General features: G+C 39.1%; 1 protein-coding gene across 6 annotated transcripts in view; it reads left to right on the top strand.

The window, feature by feature from the left end:
• Positions 1-21,444, top strand: part of UTRN (utrophin) — a 413,274-nt gene that overhangs the window by 148,037 nt on the left and 243,793 nt on the right. For 5 of the 6 annotated variants that reach the window (XM_037392250.1, XM_037392248.1, XM_037392249.1 and 2 more), the window contains 12 exons: positions 431-592; positions 2,077-2,205; positions 2,679-2,852; positions 3,445-3,600; positions 5,092-5,262; positions 7,117-7,296; positions 9,836-9,964; positions 10,135-10,305; positions 10,856-11,005; positions 12,260-12,397; positions 13,215-13,367; positions 19,812-20,003. In XM_037392250.1, the coding sequence (XP_037248147.1) occupies positions 431-592; positions 2,077-2,205; positions 2,679-2,852; positions 3,445-3,600; positions 5,092-5,262; positions 7,117-7,296; positions 9,836-9,964; positions 10,135-10,305; positions 10,856-11,005; positions 12,260-12,397; positions 13,215-13,367; positions 19,812-20,003 (1,905 nt within the window). The remainder of the gene's footprint in view (positions 1-430; positions 593-2,076; positions 2,206-2,678; positions 2,853-3,444; positions 3,601-5,091; positions 5,263-7,116; positions 7,297-9,835; positions 9,965-10,134; positions 10,306-10,855; positions 11,006-12,259; positions 12,398-13,214; positions 13,368-19,811; positions 20,004-21,444) is intronic. The other variant, XM_037392253.1, reaches the window with a different exon arrangement.

The following is a 21,444-nucleotide window of genomic DNA, read 5'->3' as shown; positions in this document are numbered from 1 at the left end:
GGAACTGTGAACCTCTGTTTTTACACTGTAACAGAAAGATAGACTTTATCGTTTTGCAAGAAAATGTGCAAGTTTATACATCTAACAATATTGATCTGTAGCGTATTACAAAGTCCACGATTCCCATTGAATCACTGTTTTTTTGAAACTGGTATGTTTAACAGAATACTTGTCTTTCCTATCATATCAGGAAGAATGTTTTCACTATCCTGTATATCTAGCAGCAAAATTCTTGTATGCCACTCTTCGTTACTGGTATGAATCACAGCAGGCTTCAAAAATTGCTGCCTTCTAGGGCTTGCTTTCACTGTCTTTAGATAGATTACTGGATAGGATTTTTTGAGTCTCCCCCACCTTATTTTGAGAAATTTCTAATATAATTCGTATTGAATTACTGCTCCATCTTGTCTTACGTTTCTGTTCCACTCAGGCGGTGAGCCGGCAGATTGCCTTGGAACAGCAGCTTCAGACCATGCGAGAAACTGACCACATGTTGCAGGTCTTGCAGGAAAACTTAGCAGAGCTGGACAGACAGCTGACATCTTACCTGACTGATAGGGTGGATGCTTTTCAGATGCCACAGGAGGCCCAGGTATTCCAGTATAGCTTTTTGCTATAAAACATTTTGAAGTATCTCATGATATTTGACACTGTTTCCCACAGCATTCTTCTGGAGAAACTGGTGGCTTATGGCTTGGATGGCTGTACTCTGTGCTGGGTAAAAAAACTGGCTGGACAAACAGGCCCACAGAGTAGTGGTGAATGGAGTTACATCCAGTTGGCAGCCAGTCACAAGCGGTGTTCCTTAGGGCTCCATACTGGGACCAGTTACGTTTAATATCTTTATCCATGATCTGAATGAGGGGATTGAGCACACCCTCAGTAAGTTTGAAGATGACACCAAGTTGGTTGGGAATGTTGATCTGCTTGAGGGCAGGAGGGCTCTGCAGAGGGACCTGGACAGGCTGGATGGGCCCAGCCAACTGCATGAGGTTCAACAGGGCTCAGTGCCGGGTCCTGCACCTGGGTCACACCAGCCCCACACAGCGCTACAGGCTGGGGCAGAGCGGCTGGAAAGGGCCTGGTGGGAAAGGGCCTGGGGGTGCTGGGTGACATCCACTCAGCATGACTCAGAAGTGTGCCTGGGTAGCCAAGAAAACCATCAACATCCTGGTCTGTATCCAAAACAGTGTGGCTAGCAGGACTAGGGATGTGATTGTTGCCCTGTACCCGGCACCGGTGAGGCCGCACCTGGAACCCTGTGTTCAGGTTGGGGCCCCTCACTGCAAGGCAGACACTGAGGTTCTGGAGCGTGTCCAGAGACGGGCAACGGAGCTGGGGAAGGGTCTGGAGCACAAGTCTGATGGGGAGCGGCTGAGGGAGCTGGGGGTGTTTAGCCTGGACAAGAGGAGGCTCAGGGGGACCTTGCTGCTTTCTTACAGCTGCCTGAAAGGAGGTTGTAGGCAGGTGGAGGTAGGTCTCTTTTCCCAGACAACTAGCTACAGGGTAAGAGGAAACAGCATCAGGCTATGAAGGGGGAGGTTTAGATTGGATATTAGGAAAAATTGATTCACCGAGTGGGTTGTCAATCATTGGAACAGGCTGCTCAGGGAAGTGGTTGAGTTGACATTCCTGGAGGCATTAAAAAAATGTGTAGATGTGGCACTTAGGGACATGGTTTAGTGGTGGCCTTGGCAGTGTTAGGTTAACGGTTGAACTCAATGATCTTAAAGGTCTTTTCCAACCTAAACAATTAAATTATTCTACAATAGTGTTCTGCATAGATTTAGTAACTCATGAAGGCTTCATTTCAGTCATATGCTGATGCACTAGATGATATCTTTTGTAATCTGCATTGTTTTCCTTTTTTAAAGAACGTTGTATTGAATAACAACCTTAACGGCTTTCAATTTAGCAATCTGTCTCCAGAGCCAGAATATTTAAAATAAACCTCGCAGCATTTAACTTTTATATAGTGGATTTACTTCTGATGGGTAGTAAGTGGTAAGCAAGCTCCTCTTCCCCTCTGCAAGAAGTTTTGTACCATAATTTTTTCCTGTTTCTATGATGTGGCAGAAAATTCAAGCTGAGATTGCAGCTCATGAATCCACCATAGAGGAACTCAAGAAAAGTGCTCGCTCTTTCCCTCCTGCTTCTCCTGAATGCAGGTCTCCCCGTGGTGGAACTCAGCTGGATGCTTTGCAGGTAAAAATGAGAGTCGCACTAAGAATTTAAATGTGAAGAGCTTCTGGTTTTTCAATTGCACGCTGCTGTTGTCGGCCTGTAAATTGCTTGGTGCAATCAACCGAACCTGAAGTTAAATAGTATATGCTTTTACATGCTTTCATTACGAAACAAGCAGCACTAGATGAATTGAATAAGGAACTCTAAAGTTCATAAGTATCATGGGATAAATGCTGAAAGTCAGAAAGTCTCTGTTTTAGTAGAATGGATATCTTGAAAGTGTGTGGTACAGAATTACAGTTCTCTTGCACCTCAGGTGAAGATTAGGAATAGATGATGGAATTTGGCTTGGCAAATAGCATTGTCATGTATGCCGAGTTGTGGTGGCATGAGAGGTGAGATAGAATCTGCTGGGGAGACGCTTTAGACTGTTATTTTTTGAAGTGCAGGTATTAATTTAAAACAATCTTTTAACACACTGTTCATTAAAACAGAGAAAACTCCGTGAAGTATCTACAAAGTATCAGCTTTTCCAGAAACCAGCCAATTTCGAGCAGCGCATGTTGGATTGCAAGCGGGTGTTGGATGGTGTAAAAGCAGAACTTCACGTTTTGGATGTGAAGGATACTGATCCAGATGTAGTCCAGGCTCATCTGGACAGTTGCATGGTAAATATGCAAAGTTTGTAACTTATGTTTGGGGGGGGTGTTTCTTGTGAAATTCTTCTTGCTGAAACTCTGTCCTGAGGAAATTTTGCATGAAGTCCTGATGCAACTGTTAAAACTCTGCAAAATGCCAACACGCCAACTGATAACTAAAGTCCTTTGATTCTTCAGGGTGAGAATGTGGACATAAATAGTGGATTGTTGATCACATAGGTGGTGGAAAAGCTGAGTTTATAAAACCTCCCTTCCCTGGATCACCTTGTGTTATGGAGAAGCATCACTCCGGGGGCAAGTTTGCTTGGTTCTTAGTATTTGAACAAAACAAGTACTGTACATAAGATTAAATACAGATCACACGTGTGGTAATGTTATGGAGTAAACACTGCTGATTTATTGGAATAATCCTTTTTTTGGGTGAAAATTAGAACTAGAATAAAATATGGAACATCAGGAGTCTGAAATCTTCTTGGCAGATGCTGCTTTTAATCTATCGCTCAGAGTTTAAATGCAATTGGGTGGTCAGGTCCCCACGTGAAGCAAAGTCTGAATATCTGCACTACAAATTGATCACCAATAAACATATTTGTGTTTTCAGAAACTCTATAAGACCCTCAGTGAGGTGAAATTGGAGGTTGAAACTGTCATCAAGACAGGAAGGCAAATTGTACAGAAACAACAGACAGATAATCCCAAAGGGATGGATGAACAACTGACAGCACTGAAATTTCTTTACAATGACTTGGGAGCACAGGTAAGTAGAACAACTGTACGTGTAAACATTTGTCTGCATATAAATTCCCTTCTTTGTTTTGATGTCAGGTGCTGTTTTGATTCTGAAGCTGATACTGTATAGGCTAGTTGCTACATACAGGAACAATCAGTTGAGAGATTAAAGATTACACATAACAGTCCCTGTAGTTGTGCAAGACCCTTGTGCTAACAGAGTGTTCCTGAAGGGAGAGCAGCTTTGGAGAAAGGAAGGTTCACAGAGCTTTCATGGCTCTAGCAAAGCTGGCCTGCTATTTGCTGAAGTCTTTGAACGCTGTTGTACGTTCTCTTCTCTGGAAACCAGCCTGCAAGATAATTTACTATCAGATTGTCATATGAGAAGTTTGAATTCTTGTAAATTTTTTTAGGAGGTGTCATGATGGTTTCTAATTGTAATCCATCTAAAGGGTTGCAGTCAGTATGAAATAAAAAATGTGGGCAAACCTGTATTTCCCATGAGCTGCATTAAGTATTGATATGAGTAATTTTCTTGGATAAATAGCTATTTAATTACTAAGTGTAGTGTTTACAAATGGTTAAATCCTTAAGGGGGAACAGGGAAATAGGGGATTATTATCCTACCTAAATTAAGACAGAAGTGCAAGCACACTCATGCCTGTTCAGTGCTTTGTGAATGAAGCTATGGGTAAGTGGCCAGATTACATTGTTGGAATATTTTGAAATGGGTCCTAGGATATGTTTTGTTGTTGTAAAGTGGATGACATTCACAAAGGTGTGGATTCTAGTGGAACCTACACATCTATAATGCAGAAAGCATGTAGGCAAGAAATTGGGAAAGGATACAAAGGCAGAATTGTTTGCAATGTAATGTTATGATTTGTTTGTGAGCTGAAACAGAGGGCAATTTTTCGAAATGTCAGTTGAATCTGACTGCTGTGGTTGGATTTATTCTCAAGTCTATGTTAAAGTTTGACCAGACTAATTGTGTAGCTAGTGTGAAATAGAATTGATTATGCTGCAGCAAACATCAAATTTCATATTCACTTTACTGAGCTGTTTTCAAGGGCAGACTAGATTGTCAGTGAAATTTTTCTTTACAGCTTTCTGTTAGACAGGCTATCAAAATACAAAAAGGAACTGAATTTTACCTAACTGGATTCTATATCCCCTTGAGTTTCAGTTAAAGGATCATAACAAAATTTAAACATCAATTTGGTGATTACTAGCTAAAAATAAGTTGGTGTGCAGGTTTGTTGTCTCCCTTTAGGTGTATCTTAATTTGAAATTATATTTTTATATATTCTGCTTTGTATAGTAATATACAGATGTTTATAAAAGATTTTTCTTTTCAGGGTCTTCCCCTAATGCCAGACAGTCCTAAGATGCAAGAATTTCATATATGTGGGTGGATATTTTAGCCGGTTAGCACTTTCATTTTTGCTGTCTTTTAAAATCTGACTTTGTTTTCTTTTTTCTTTTTTCCTTTTTTTTTTTTTTTTTTTTTTTTTTGTAGGTGACAGAAGGAAAACAAGACCTTGAAAGAGCATCCCAGCTGGCACGCAAAATGAGGAAGGAGGCCACATCTTTGTCAGAGTGGCTGGCTAACACTGAGGCTGAGCTTGTGCAGAAGTCCACTTCAGAGAGCTTGCTTTCTGATCTAGATTCAGAAATTGCCTGGGCCAAAGTAAGCGCACTCTAAGTGTCTGTACAATACATTTTTAACGTTATGGCAATACTGTGTACAAGTGGCTGTGAATTTAAATCCCGGTAGCTTGTTCTAAAATCTCTCTTACATCGTGAAATTTTAGTAGATTCAGTAGATCATATTCACTACCTTCCTGAGTCTGATGCGTTTCATATCAGGCATCTTGATGCAAAATTAAATGGCCACTGAAATATTAAAGATACAAACTACATATTTAGTAGCAAGAGATAAGTAAGTCACTTGTATATCTATAACACAGTTTAAGTATAATATGCTTTATTATGAGAAAAGATAATTTTGGACTGTGTCAAATATTTTACTAGTGGAGCAAACTTTTGTACATTGATATTTTTAATGAAAAATCAAGTTTTAAAACTTTAATCAAAACAGCTTTGTCTTCAAAATTGTGACTTTGCAAAACAAAAAGAACCTGCAGTTCCTTGTTTTCTTACATCTATAAATTGGAACTTTTTATGGAAGCAGATGAAAGTGTTATAATTATTCTGAAGCAGAGCATCAATCGTCATACACTGTAGAAACTTGGATATGTAGTAGTTGCAGTTAGCAACAAGTGTCAGCTGATACAGTCCAGCAATACTGATCTTTCCAGTCATTATTTTCTGTCACAGTTTACTTTTGGAATAGGTCTGCGTACAATCTTTAAAACTTGAAAACTTGGAAAATTACAAAACCCTCTAATTATAACCTGTTCTCACTCATTTAACTCAGGATTAGCAATTATCAGCACTACGCTTCTGTTGTGGCAGTATCCCTAAGATTTCTTTCCACACATGCTTGTAAATACTTATTGAAGTATACTTACTATGGATGCGTATATGCGAATAATTCATGAACTGTTACGCTGCGCCACCAGGAGGACAAGCCCTTTATGTTCCATGCAAACTTGTTCTTCCTGTCCTAAAGTTTTCTAGAGGCAATTTTAAAGTGTAGTAACTTGAGTATTTATTTCTGTCTCTTAATTTAATAAGTTATGGTAAAATAATAAATTATTTGCTTCACAGATAATAAGATATTCAAGGAGCTTCAGACACTAGTTGTGTCTGACATCAAAAAGTTCCAAATAGCCAGATATTATTAATGATAAGTGATGACCTCTTATGGCAAGAGGTGCTATTTTCCACATGGAAACCATATACTGATATTCAAGAGATGACTTATTACTTGATTTATATGTTAGTATGCATTCTTTCAAAGAAGGTGATGGTTTTTTTAAGATTTTTAAAAAAATTACTTAAAAGCAGACATGACTTGGAAAAAATATTAGTTAGATGCATATATTTACATATCTACATATGGGTAATACAACAATACAGCTTCTGTAATATGTAGCAAGTGAATTCAATATTTGCAGTAATGAGTGGTGGTGATCAAAAAAACATTCTGCCTTGGCCTGTCACTTTACTCATTGCCAACTGTAAAAGTACTTTAATAGGAAAAGATACAGAGAAATCAAATGTGTCTTCTGAGAACTGTGTTCTTTGTGGTGCTTGACAGCGCAAAAAGAACCTTTTAAAATTGTACCTATAATGTGATGTGATGCATTTGTTTTACCTACATAATGAAAAGAAAGTATGAAGATACTACAAAAAAAAATCAAAAAAGGTCTCAAGCTAAGTTATTTGGGACACTTACACGCATTGCTCTTTAACTAGCTGCAGAGAGTATTTATAAACAGAAGGCTTTTACTTGGTTTGATTTTTCTCAAGTGAAGACTATCTATATTACTGTTTGTTTTCTGTGGGGTAAAAACGTTGCTGCCTTACCCTTGTGATTGGGAGCAGTGTGCACTGTTAATGGTTCCTTTTGCTTCAGAATGTGCTGAGAGAGCTGGAGAGGAGGAAAGCTGACCTGAAGAGCATCACTGAAAGCTGCACTGCTCTCCAGGCTCTGGTGGAAGGGAGTGAGACCTCCCTAGAGGAGAAGCTGTGTGTCCTTAATGCTGGCTGGAGCAGAGTTCGGACCTGGACTGATGACTGGTGTGACACTCTGCTGGTAAGTTGCACATGTGAGAAATATTCAGGGTGGTTATCCCTCCACACCCTTGGAGAAGTTGCAGTTTTTACTTGTCTCCCTGCTGTGATGTGAAGCTTCCATTGTGCCTCGTGGACTTAAAGGAGTATAGAATGGATATCTGGTTACTCTGTAGATAGAAACATGAGTCGTAAGGTTATATACAATGAGGAAGGTGGGAAACTGTTTTGCAGGTGGTTTAGATGTGCTCACAGGCTTTGGTGCCACACGCTTTGGTAGCAGTGGCTATTGCTCAGTGGGTAGGCGATGAAAATGCACAGTCTGGATGAGAGTGATGAAACTATGTAAATATCCCAGGCAGACAGTTAACTTGACATAGTGGGAATAACCTGCTTAGTTGTAGAGAATAAAACTAGGTTTAACTTTTTCCCTTTTGCATTTCTTATTCTCCTGGCTTCAGTGCTAGGACTTCTTTTCTGGCTTCTTACTCTCCCAAGACATTGTGGCATAATTCCACTTTTTGATAGAAAATGCAGCGTATGCTTAGTGAAGGACTTTCACACCTCTGCTATTCTAATCTCTTTATCTTTCTATTCTCCCCTCCACCCCTTTATGTACCGTCACATTACATTTTTAACTTTTTGTCCGTATTTACAAATTTATCTGCTTGTACCTCTTTCCTGTTAATGTTTTGGAACTTTCTCTCTTGCTACACCAATAGTGCTAGCCTTTTGTGTCCACTTATTATTTAGCTCTTAATACAATTCTTAATGCCCTAGTGTGTAAAGTAACTTTCTAAACTATCCTGACAAGGAGCATCTACTATCACACATAGACTGAGTGGGTTATGTGGCATAGAAGCATTCACAAAGCTGCTAGTGTTTTACTCATTAAATGGTAGTAGCTGATTCTGCTGATTCTGACAGATTAAAATGAGAGGGGAAAACCCCACCAGGTTATGGAAGTGTTGCTTGTTTCATAACAGGTTAAGTAGAGCCCAGAAATCTTGTGTTTTCTGTGTAACTTCCTATAAGCTCATGATTTTGTTGATGTAAGTGGAAAACAAAAGGAACTAGTCCAAAAGGATTGGGTTCCATGAGGCTGCTGTGTGTGCTGCTCTCTTTTTCAGCCTGAAAGAAGCCTCTGTGCCAACCTCAGCATGAACAGAGTGTTTTTGTGTCAATTGATTTCTTTGAGACCCAGATGATGGCTGTTTAATGGACAATTGATGACTTCCTAGTGGTGTTCAGCAAAGCACTTGGGGACAGTCTGTCAGCATACTGCTCTTTCAGACAGCCCATAACTGCAAGTGCTTAAGAATATGACAACTAAGAGTTGAGGTCAACAGTGTCTGTTTGGCTGAGTAAATGGAAGACTAAGCATATTATACAGCCTAAAGCTGCAAGTTTTGCTAAGTGGACATGAAACAGTCTACAGTTAATGCTAGTAGCAGACTGATGCTTTCAGATAAAGTCTTTCGGTGGTGTTCAGCTTATAAGAATCCACCTGATAAGGGCTGAAATTGTGGAAACTTTGGTGTATAGCTAGGTGGTGAGCCTTGTGCCTCTTGTCCAGTGCCTGTTGCAGGTTGTACTGTCTGTTTCATAATGATGTCAATGTTAGGAGTGGTCACGTAGTGTATTTGTGAATGCTGTAATGATGATCCAAAACTAAAAACCTTGTAATTTATGGTAATGTGGGGCGTAAGTATTGTCCTTGTGCAGATTTTAATTTAATCGTTCTTTTCCTAAGTGATTATGTTTCTTGATGTTGATATAGAGACCAATCATAGGCCTCCTCTCTCCTCCCCTCCCCTTGTTTTCTTAGTCTAAAAGATCAAAGTGTAGCTATCCTTTTTATTTTTGGTAAAAAACTCTGTGCTTAAGCAGGATGGTGCTTCCATGAATCTGATAGCTTTGTTTTGGTCACCCAGAATAATGTGGTGTTTCTGCCTGGCACCTAAAGTTGAGATTTCTGACTGCATATGAAAGCAGATCTGTATAACATATCTACAATGCAGTGACTTTTAAGAGGAAGGAATATTTTAATATAATCAGTAAAATATCAAAACTTGACTATTATAATTTGCAGGTTTTGGTGTAATTCCCTTTCAATCAAAAAAACCCACAGCTGCACGTAATGCATACTGTTCTACCTGCCTAATGATAATTGAAGAAATCATGGGTTTTTTGATCAACTGAAATGATGTGGTCTGGCTGTGATGTTTTAATATGTTATCTGTCTTTTAGTTGGACAAACCACCTCAGCTATTTCTGTTTCCCCTTCTATGAATTAGGAAGAAACATATCAAAGGATCTAGAATGAAAATTGAGTTCTTGTAAATACTTACTGAAGGTGAAAGGTACAATCTAATTTTCAATGTTCCTTTCCAAGGTGTATCCATACCACTTTATTCCATTAATCTCCTTTATACTCATACTGATAGTTTTGGCAGGTGGTTTTTTTGTGTGTGTGTTTGGGTTTTATGTTGTGGGTTTTTTTGTGGATTTTCTTTTAAGTTTCTTGCATTGATACTTTTTTTTCCCCCATCTTTTTCTAGAATCATCAGAGCCAGCTGGAAATTTTTGATGAAAATGTTGCTCACATAAGTACTTGGTTGTATCAGGCTGAAGCCTTGCTGGATGAGATTGAGAAAAAGTCAGCAACCAAAAAGGAGGAAACTGTGAAGGTAGGAAATGTTACTGTCAAGTAACCACTTTTGATATCATTTAGTATCCAGGTCAGGTTTGGTGTCCCTTTTTTTTTTTTTTTCTTCCCAATTTTTTGTTTGTGTGTTTTTGGGTTTTTTATATATTTTTTCCTTTCCTACGGTAACCATTTGCATTTTCTTTCACTTAGCGTTTAACATCTGAATTAGATGATGTTAGTCTTCGAGTGGATAATGTGCGTGATCAGGCTATTATCCTAATGAATGGTCGGGGAGTGTCATGTCGTGAACTTGTTGAACCCAAACTGGCAGAACTGAACCGTAACTTTGAGAAGGTCTCTCAGCACATCAAAAGTGCCAAGGTGAGGATAAGCAAACTTGGGAGGTCTGTGCCAAAATGGTGGCAAATAGCTTTAGGGGATAGATCTTTGTGTTAGAACAGTGCTTCACTCCTTTTTATTCTCTTGGGTGTAGATATTTATATGTGAAAAATGGACAGATTGATCTTAGACCAACTGCTTTTTTTTACCTGAGTAGCAGGTGATGACTTGAGTTGGAAGGGAGAACTTATAAATAACTATGTGTTATAAAGATTTAGAAAAATGTATGTATTGCAGTACACATAAGTATGAACTGCAGAACAACAACATAAGGGAATATGACTGGAGGTTTGTTTTTGTTTTGAGACCAAAACGCTCAGATTGTAGGTAGAAGCTTGGTAATACCTACCAACTCTGTGTACAAGCTAACTTTGTGTTAGATCAAACAACTCTTGCAATGCTTTTATGCTGATATCTGATAGTTCTACAACTAGTATGCTTGTTCATGGAGAATTGATTTAAATCATTAAACTGTGTGTTACAGCTCAGACTAAATGTTTGGGCTTGAACAAAGCTCTGTTTTGCTTTGCAGGTGCTTGTTGGACAAGAACGACTTCCTGTCATGTCAGAGACCCTTGAAGCCAGAGTAGCTTTTCCAGACCTGGAAAAATTTGAGTGTGACATACAGAATATGCTAAAAGTTGTAGAAAAGCATCTGGAGTTGAGTGGGGAAGATGAAAAGGTTTGTGAGCAATGGAAGAACTAAGTAATTTGCTAACTCTTTGTTTTGTCCATGTGTTACATTTCTTCAGACTCTGAGGGGGAATTCTTCTGAGAAAATCTTCTTAAGACAGGAGTAACAGATGAAGGGAATTATTAGGTTGTTGGAAACACTGCACAATTTTCCATGCTTTTCCCATAGCTGCTGCCTCTTGTCTAGTGCACTGCAAGTAACTAGTCTACTTTGGTCTGTATTTTATCATGGGTTTATGTAATTCAGGTAGTGAACTTCTATTTTCATTTATCTTTTATATACTTTTCTACTCTGTTCCTTTTATAAGAAATCTTTCCTGTAAATGTAATGAGGTGCAAAACTTTTTCTTTCTTCACGTTTAACTGTCTGAACTCATGTTGAAATGGTTACTTAATGCAGCTGAGACTCTTACCATGTATTTGGCAATGTTGAGCCTCTAATCTATTGCATTAGGTAGACATCTTTTGCACTTTAAACTGGTATGATATATTGAATCACAGTGCACAGGTCAGGTCAATGAATACTTATGACATTGAGGTGTAAATAAGGGTGTTGTAATATGGCTCACAGCAAGTCCAAATAAAGACTTGGAACAAAATTTATCTTTTTCTAGATTCTTACCTAGGCTCTGCTATTCATGTGTGTAAAACTGTCATACTTTTGTTTGCATCTTGTCTGTAATAGCCTTGTTCCTTACAAAATTGGGTGAAGTCCTTCCAGGCCGCCTTATCTGCCTGCCTTTTAAGCATATGAAATATTATAAACAGAGTTGGAAAGCTGAGTATAAGTCTATGGAAAATGACATGTGTGCTACAGAAAACAATTTTTAAAAGGCCTCTATGGAAGGACCTATTGTTATAGAACATATGCTTCCCTTTGTGCTGTTTTTATATTTATTATGTTTTAGTTTTGCTATTCTGCTCTGAGCTTGCTTATTATTGTCAAGGAATGTTTATAATAGAAATGGAGCTGCAGTCATAGCACTTTCTTGCTGTGGCTGCCTGCTGCTGGCTCATTGACTGAACTTGCTGCAGTACATCTCTATGAAGTTTGTAGAATGACCAGGTTGGAGTTTAGGATTTGGTAGTTGTGGGGAAGAATCTCTACTTGAATTTGTTTGGGTCACATCTGGATAACAAAACAACAATTTGGTCCCATTGTTGTTAATATCTGAGCAGGTTAATAAATTTTGGAAACTGTAGCTGAGCTTTCTGTAGATAATACAGACTTGTGTAATTTTAGCTGGATCGAGAAAGAGCTCAGATTGAAGAAGTTTTACAGAGAGGAGGGCAGTTGTTGCAGCAGCCTATGGAGGACTATAAGAGAGAGAAGATCCGCATACAGCTGTTGCTTCTGCAGAAAAAGTACAACAGCGTGCAGGTATGATTTTGGTAGTTACTATAGTTAAAGCTTATTTATGCAGTCTTCCCTTTGCTATCCCACTTACAACCTGATTATGACTCTTGGTGTGTAAGATCCTCTGGGGAGGAGTTAAATACGTGTACATGCAATCTGACTCTCTGAATCTTTGCGATTCTGAAATATGAATTTTGTCATTCTGAAGTTTTGGGGGAGTGGTTTTGATTTTTAAAGTCCCTTTCACAGAGGGCCAGCCTGTATATATTTACACAGATGGGTACAGACGGTTGGACATTTGGTTCGCTTGTCTTGGCCCTCCAGCAGAGGTTTGTCTTTACCACCAGGCTGTGTGAAGAGTGACTACATAGACACATGTATACAAACGTATTCATTGAGCTCTTAGCTGAAGAGGTCTGTGTGAATGAGTCTGCTATTTCATTCCTCTTCCTTCCTAAGAGGGTATTATCAGTAATTGTGGACTCTAGTATGTTGTGGTGCTTTCATACATGTGCCATATTAAAAATACTTTTGTGTAAAGCAAAGGGGACCTGTATTCTTATACTCCTTTTAGCTCATCTGTTGGAATCATGTTAGAGTTGGTAAGGTGAGGTGTAGCTCAAAGGCAGAGTAAGACTCTCAGGCTGTCTTTGATTCTATGTCTGTGCAGATAAATAGAATATAGCTATTTTTGAAAAATAAATTGTTACTATTACATGTTTTGGAATTTGCTTCTTCAAATGAATCACCCAAGTATTTTTGTTTTTCAAATAAATAAGACCTATTCAGTTCACTATTTCCCTCCTCTTATGCTGTATTTTCTTAATACATTGGCTTGTAGGAGTGCAGGTCATTTCAAAGGAGGCAGGTGGTGGAACTCTCTCCCGTGTTTTCTCAGTATAAGAAGGAACATGACAGTCTAATGAAGTGGCTGGATGAGGCAGAGCACCGTCTGTCCGGGCTGCAAGGTGTGGAAGGTGAACAAAAAGTACAGGTAAATGAGACTTTTTTTTTTTTTTTTCTTTTTTTTGGGGGGGGCGGGGGGGGTGGGGTGTTTTTTTCTTAGAGCAAACAGTCTGAATGCTATGCATGAACTACATCTATAAGATTCATATATTAGGGTTTTATGGCTGTTCTTTGATGCCTTCTTGGAAAGAAGTGTTTTCAAAATAACAACATTCATTTCTCATTAGGAAACTATCTGCATATACTAGTTTGGGATTTCTACGTAGTCATCATACATCCAAAATATCCCAGCCATCAGGCTCAAGTCTTAGAGTGTGATCTGGGCAGTGTTGCAGCAGGACAGTGTCTTTTCCTAGTCTTGCCCATGGGGGATTATGCTTAACTCTTTTTGATGCCCTGGCTCAAACAGCTTAATTCAATGTCTGATAAGATAAAAGCCTTGTTTGAAGCTTAAACTCAGTGCCTCTGCGTCTCGTGGTTGGGATATTGCAACTACTCTAACACTGCTTTTCACTGCCTCAAGTGCTTAGAGAGCGATAACTACCCTCATGTGATTGATATGACTGTACACAATGAAGATTAATAAAAATTGCAAAGATTAAAGTATTTGATAATGTGCATGTGCAGGTCTTGACAAACAATTTCACAACTAATTTAATAGGATGTCAGGGTCTGATGAAATCTACTACCCTGAAAGCTGTATGTCTTAATTGTTGAGGGAACAGATACTTTCAGTGGGGTTTTTATTTTTGTTTGTTAGTTTTGTTGTGGTTTTGTGGGGGTTTTGGTGTTGGATTTTTTTTTTTTTAAATCTTATTTCTCCTTTTCATCCTTCAACACACTTTGACCACGTGGTAATTATATTAATATTTTAGGCAATAACAGTGAGGAACTTTGTGAAGCAGTAAGTAATTTCTTGGACAAGCTTGGGGGCTAGGCAACTTGTCAAGAAATTCTCAGCTTTTGCATATGAAGCTTCATAATTAAAATCAATCAATTCTTTTTGACTGCTCTGTAACTTTTTAACCCAGCACCAATTAACTTGGAGGCAGGGGTAAAATAGTCTGGTTTCCTGTGAGACTCATGCCACAGTGCCATGATGTGGTGCTCTTCGTTCACAGGGGTAGTGCTGTGTGGCTTCAGCAGCCTATGACAGCTGTAGACCTATGGCAGATGGTCTGCTCTCCGTGGTCACACAGGCTATTCATTATTAGCGATTAAAGTAAACCTTTTAAATCTGCTTCTCTTTCGAGAGACTTTTTCAAATGACAGGCCTCCCGTGCAGAGCTGGGCAGCAAAGATGGTCCCAGGGTCTCTTTGACTGTCTGACATCTGACTGCTCTGTTGGGTCCCCAGCGGTCACTCCTGGCATACTGTGGTACTTGCACACGAGCTTCTTGGGACCTGACTGATGCCAGGGAATTTGTTTGAAGGAGATGGGGATCCATACACATTTAAAGTATAACAACACGATTCAGTTTTTCTGTTTGACCATCAGCTGCTTTGAGTGAATCTATTACTGGATTGAAAAGGGAACAAAGGTGTACCTGAAAGGTTCTTCGCTAATGGGAGCAGTCCAGTTGTGCCACAGACTGGTCTTCCTTGTTACTATTGGTCTTGCTGGATGTTGACTTATCTTCTCTAAGGAAGGCCCTTTGCCTCCTATAAAGCCCTTTCCTTTGGGGATATACTGCAGCTAATCCCTGGTACTGCTGGATCTGTTCCTGGATTACTGCGTCTTGGTATGTGGGTGCTGAATGCAGAATATCATGTAAATATGAATTACCGTAGCAGTTATGATAGACTATTGATGGAGAAATACTATCTTTGCTCAGAATTAGTTAAGTCGTGTAAAAGTATCCTTGTACTTCCAGATACAGTTTCTAGTCTGGCTGAGTCAGCTAGACTTTCAGAAAAGGACAGCAGCAGTTTTCATTACTACTGTGAGACTCTGAAACTGCTGCTTTTGCTTCATGTGCCTGTGCTTCTAGCTTTTGGATATTTGAGTGGTAAGCCAGCTTGTTTCAAGTGACCTTATTTTACTTTTATGGCTTGTTCTTTCACCTGCTTTACTAATTGATCTTGAACACAAAAAATGGTATGAGACCATACTATTTCTGAAGGGAGAAACAGTGTTCTCAAATGTCATCATTATTTGATGAACACAGTTGCTCCAGAATCTTCTTGGAGCCACCAGATCTGACTTACCCTCAGCACCATGAAGGCAACCCTAATGCTAAAATTCTGCAACAGAAATTGCCTCGCCCCATTTTTTTACCATCTGTTCTGTGTTTGAACACCTTGCTCCCCCTTCTTTAGTCAGTAGGGATGTCTGATGAAGGTGGGAAAAGGGAAATCCTAGATGTATCCATAGGGCCCCCAGACTACCAACTGGCAAATTGCAGTGCTTTTTGCTCACGTCAGCACAGGTCTGAGAAGCATGAAATGAATTCTTGACCCACTGGTGCACAGCTGGCTCAACCCTTCACCTTGATGTAAAGAAGGTGCAGTGAGCAGAAGAAGAGAAGCTAGTTTTGGAATGAGCAAACAGGGAGGGAAAGAAAAGAATTCAGGTGCCAAGCTGGGGAGTAACTCCAGTTAATGTTTTATGTAATACATTATTTACATTTTTGTAAATGAGTGTGGAGGAGAGGACTTATTTATGGTGCTTGAAGGTCATATATATCTATATATTGATTTGCTGGAAGTAGCTGGATCATAAATATTCCTCATCGTGTGTGCTTCTAGGGATTATGGAGTTAAGTGTCTCTGAAATATTGGTAACCCTTCTGCATCGCTGGTACTTTTGAATAACCCTTGTTTTGCCACAAAGCCGTCAGCTAGAAAAACCTGCATTGGAAGTTTGTATCTCTGAGTTCCTTCTTTTCTAGTCTTGCTATAGTATTTATTTAAAGTGCTCTATTCTGACTTGGCTTGGAATGAGGGAAAGGAAAAATTAAACCTTAAATTGCAGAGGTAATTAGACTAAAGTTTGAGAGATTTTCCCAGGTTTTAGGAAATTGTTTTGAAGTAAAAATGATAATTCTGCAGATGGTAAGTGAATTTACTGTTGCGGGCACAGTGCAGTTTCTCCCATAAACTGGAACACAGATAGCATCTTGAAGGCTTTTGAATTACTCTTCCTGTAATAAAGAACACATGTTTGTTTGCCTGTTGTGCTTTTTACAGAGAAGGTTCTAAGTTACTTAAATATGAACCATGAGCTACATTGCCCACAAATACTGACTGCATTAATTAATCCAGAAGGACAAATAAGATGGACATGAGATTTTAGCTTTAGAAAACCTTTTCCTAGAAAACTGGCTATGAAATATTTTGACTGTGAGAAAGAAGGAACATAGAATGGTTAAAAAAGTGAGCATTTCTAATCAAAAGGACATTTATTTGCAAAGGTAACTAATGTGTGTTGATCTGAGATTAGACTGGCTAAACTCTTTTGGTTAAAATGTTCATGTGGTTAAACATGCAAGGTAAATTATTCAATTTTATATCCATTTCTCAGGTAGTATTTTCCAAAATCCACTTTTGGAAGCAAGTCAGAGTATCTCCTGGAGTTGAATCTTTGATAGATTTTTGTTTGAAAATGAATTTAAGTGTAAAAGGGGAAAGGGGAAGAAAATCTGAATACAAATTCTGAATGCAGGTAAAACTACATGCTAAGTATAGGTGGAAACAAATTTTTATTTGACCACTGAAATAAAATTAGTTTTAGCATCTCTCATTGAGAGGCCTTATTGATAGTATGTACACTAGTAATTGAGTATTCCCCTTTTATCTCCAGTCCTGCGTTTTCCCTAGTATTTAAAGAGAGATCAAATTTAATAAACATGCTCTGTCACTGCTGAAATTAAAGGTCTAATAAGTCATCCAGTCGGATTTCCTCCTAAATATCCTTTGATTAACTTTTTATTTGTGGGTGCTTTAGAAAAAGTTCGCTTGCCTGTTTTCTTTAATAAAAAACAAAACTAAACTCCAGCTTCTGTGACAGATAGGTGTTTGATTTGCATGAGAGAGTTATGTTAAACTTCTGCTTTTCCATTTTTTTATTACGTTATGCTGCATTTTAGAAGCTGCCAGTCTGCTATGCAAGGTAGAGAACAGCTGAACAATTAAAACTTGGCTGCAGTAAAGCACTAATGTGTTTATAATACTTACATATGTTCACCTTTAAGAAGGAGGGTTGTGAAAGTATGAGCCATCCTCTCAGTGATGGGAGGCAGCTGGAGGAGATAAGCAATGAGGTGTGCTGTGCAAGAGCAGCACCAGGAGATGTTCACTGCTCAGCAGAAGAGCAGCAACCTGGCCTGGGATGGTGCTAATTGGGAAGCAGACAGTTTCAGTGTATGTCAGTGTTGGCAACAAGTGGAGAACAAGTTTGCTGCATGCCGGCAGCAGGTGCTGTTTGAAATCTTGTGCAAGTTTTGTCTAATGAGAGGTAAAGCAATGTGTGTGAGGTAGAAAAATAACAAAGTCCAGTGACCTGTTAATTTGGGTGAAGTCTAGATTCTGGACTGTTGCCTGTGTGAGAGTGGGACTTGTGGGGTGATGAAAAATTGAGAAAACACTTTGGGATGATGTTGCAGGAGGCTGTTCTGCAGCAGGCATCCTGGTGTTTGTTCAAACCCTGGTTTATTCCGTATTGCTGGGGAAAAGATACTTTGAGTTGCACAAGCTTTGTCCGATTTCTCTGGAGCTAGGGCCTCTCCTTCCACAGGAAATGGTACCACTATGTAAGTCTTGGGCTTTTGCCCAAGCTTTGGAAGCTGACAAAATATATACAGAGCCTCAAGAAAATGTGTTTGGGGAGCATCAAGTACCAGGATGTTGGATTTGTGGCTAAAGCATATGGAGTAGTTTGTGGGTTTTACTGTGGTGCTTGCTTGCTACTTTTCTGAATCAAAAGCAATGCTGAGTATTTTATGATGCTTGTCTGTAATACTTAGTAGACTCAATTTATGCTTATGTGCCTGTGTGTCCTATTTCTTTGGTATGCAATGAATGAATGAAAGCATACCATTGTGGTAAAGGCCTGGCGGAAGTACAAATATGTCCCCAGTTTCAATGTAGGGATGACTGTCTACTACAAAACAAAACAAAAAAACCCAAACACAAACCAAATAAAATACTCGGGAGCGTTCAGTGCATGAGAAGAAATCCTGAATGGTGAACACGTGAATATACTTTTTTCTGCTGCCATCCTTTTTTCTTTTACACTACACGTGCTGCATATGTTAGATTCCAGTTAATTTGACTGACATATTTGAAACACTCAGAAACATGTGGAGGAGGAAGATAGACGGGTGTTTGCAAACAGCTTTGTTAGTGGAGCTTAATATTTTACTGGTTGTCAGCTGTGCTAGTGATTAGCATGTGTGCATCCAGCCCAGACTAACTGCAAAGTAAAAATCACTGGCTGAAATTGCTGTGAACATACGTTTATTCTTCACACTCTTAAGTGTATACTCAACTGTTAGTACATCGTGCAGTCGAGGATTCTGTCTTGGTTGACTCAGATTCTCTGAGTACAGGATGGTGGTTTAGAAGTTGCTTGAATTTTTCAGTACACTCAGAGGTGGGTTTACTTTTCCATTGCTGATTTCAAAGAACTGGGCTGTTTTCAAAGATGGTCATAGAATCCTGTTGAACAAGAAAACTGTCCAGCAAAAAGTGTTTTCAGTCTTTGGAGTATCTGCTTCACCTGCCTTCCTCGGCTACCTTTGCTGGGCATGGCAGTGTAGTTTCTTGCAGCAGGCTTCCTAACGCTTCAGATTCAGGCCATCATTTTGGTCCAGGAAAAAGCTGCATTAAATTACTGTTCTTGCTTTCTTACCTGCTAACGTGGTACTTGGCTAGACAGCCTCATTTTCCAGCCAGAGCAAGTAACAATTGCCAAGGTCTTGAGGAGTTAGTGTCTCTTATTGCTGCAAAAAAACATATTGTGGTACTGGTAGAGCACTCATTTATTTAAAAAATGGTTGGAAATGTGAGTGGGGCTGCTTATTGAAAAGAATGTGGAGAGAAAAAAAACCAGTCTCCTTCAGTAAATTGGTAACTTCTGGGAGTCCTTGATGATGGCACCAGACAGTGGGTTGTAATTGCAGCTAGATACAGTCTTGATCAAGAAGTGTAACTTCTGGAAGTGGTAAGGATCAAGGCAAGAGAAACAGCAGTGCCCTTCCCACTCTCCAGAGTTTTAATAAAGAATAAGACAGGGTCATTGTGAAGCATGATATCTACAGTTTTATAACTTTTTTTTATTTATTTAAATAAATACAGAAAGAGCTCTCTGCAGGACTTGCAGCTTTCTGAATTTATGTAACCTTGCTAGAAAGGCCTTTGTTCTGTCTTTTAATGTAGAAAAGTACTTACTCTGAATATAGTTTACTGATATAGAATTTTGTAATAAAATTATTTGTTCTTAGAAATATAAAATGAACTTTCATGCTTTTAGGCAATCCCTGTCCAGCAGAGGCTAAAAGGCCACTTTGATGCTGGAGTTAGGACCTTGCCTTTCTTGGCTGAGTACTTGGTTGAAATCAACAAAGTCTTGCTGGCCATGGCTGATGTTGAACTGCTGCTGAATGCACCAGAGCTCAATACTGGCATCTACGAGGATTTTTCAACTCAGGAAGATGCACTGAAGGTACTGCATGTCTTAAGAATTATATTCAGAAGGAAGAAGGGCAGAAGGAAATAGTAGAATAAAAAACACTTTAGAGACTGTGTAGCTCTGTATTTTTGCTCAGGTTATACTGGATCAATATACACTGGAAATGAAATGATGAGACACTTTTGTGGCTAGTTTTCTTTCTATGCAGATACAAAATGGAGCAGTGTGGAAGCTGGGCAGGAGGTTGGGAGAGAAGGGTTGAACTTCTTTTGTTGGAGAAACTGTTGTGGTTTTCTTCATGTAGTCTACGCAATATGTAGAGAAATGCTAAGTCAATCTCCTTATGTTCCTGCTTGGTCTCCTCAATATAGCTGCTGTTCTCTGTGTCATGTGAAAACAATTGCTTATATGGGAAGAGGGAGAAAGGGAGATTCTTGATTTTTGAATGTAGCTATATATGAGGCTGTAAGACAGTGGTACCTGTTCTGATTAGCAAAGCATCGACATGTGCTCAGTTTTAAGCTCCCACTTCTCATTGTCAGCCTGTGGATTTACCTGTGTGATTAATGATGAGGAAGTAGTTAAGGATTTGCCCTTCTTCAAAAGGGGATGAAGAAAGTGTGTTTGAAAATAATGAATCCTGCTGTTGAATGTGAGTTAAGTGTGTAGGAGTCTGAGTCCTGGTTAATTTTTGCGCATGCAAAGGAGCAGGATACAGAGATTCCCTCAGAAAGCATCCACTGGCGTTTGAAATTGCACATTGTGTGGTATAGCGTAGATGTACCTCCGTGGGTTGGGAAGCATAGTGGGGTCTGTGCCTTTATATTTGAGTCAGTCAGGCTTTGCCTCTCACCAAGAGCTAGATCAGTTGTTTCTGTAGCTGTTATACAGGTCCTTTAAAAGCTTTCAGAATTTTAGTCCACTTTCCAACCTGATTTTCTTTATGCTGTGTACATGCTTTCACTTTTTGTATTTGTTTTTTTTTTTGTCATAGTTTTCAAAAGCAAATACGGGAATGATGCCAACCTTTGACAAAGCGCATGAGACTCCTGTTTTGTTTGAGATTCTCTTGTCCCTATTTACTCTGCTTCTGTGCTCCCCTAAGTACAATTAGGAGTGTTTATGTTAAGATGGGTTTGAAATACTTCATTTTGGTGCAGGTCTGTCATCTGATTTTGAAATTTTGATTTGTTCTAAGGATTCTTTCAGAAGCAGCAAGTAGCAGAGCATAGAATTTTTAGAGGGGTTACTGTTTTAAATTCAAAAAGATAAGTAAATTCCACTGTTTGCATGGACTGTTTGTCCTCTGAATACCAAGGCGGTCTTACAGCAGCATCTGGTTTAAAGGTATTTTCACATCATAGTTCAATGGTATTTGAGATTGCTTTAACTCTGTCTGCTTTAAATCTAACACTTTTATGTAGCTTATGCTTTTGAAGTTCTATGCATATAGGAGGTTACATGAAGCATAATG

Source organism: Falco rusticolus, chromosome 6, assembly GCF_015220075.1.
Source record: "Falco rusticolus isolate bFalRus1 chromosome 6, bFalRus1.pri, whole genome shotgun sequence".
NCBI classification, from domain to species: domain Eukaryota; kingdom Metazoa; phylum Chordata; class Aves; order Falconiformes; family Falconidae; genus Falco; species Falco rusticolus.
Note: the sequence above shows the minus strand (reverse complement) of the source record. Positions and strands in the feature narration are given on the sequence as shown.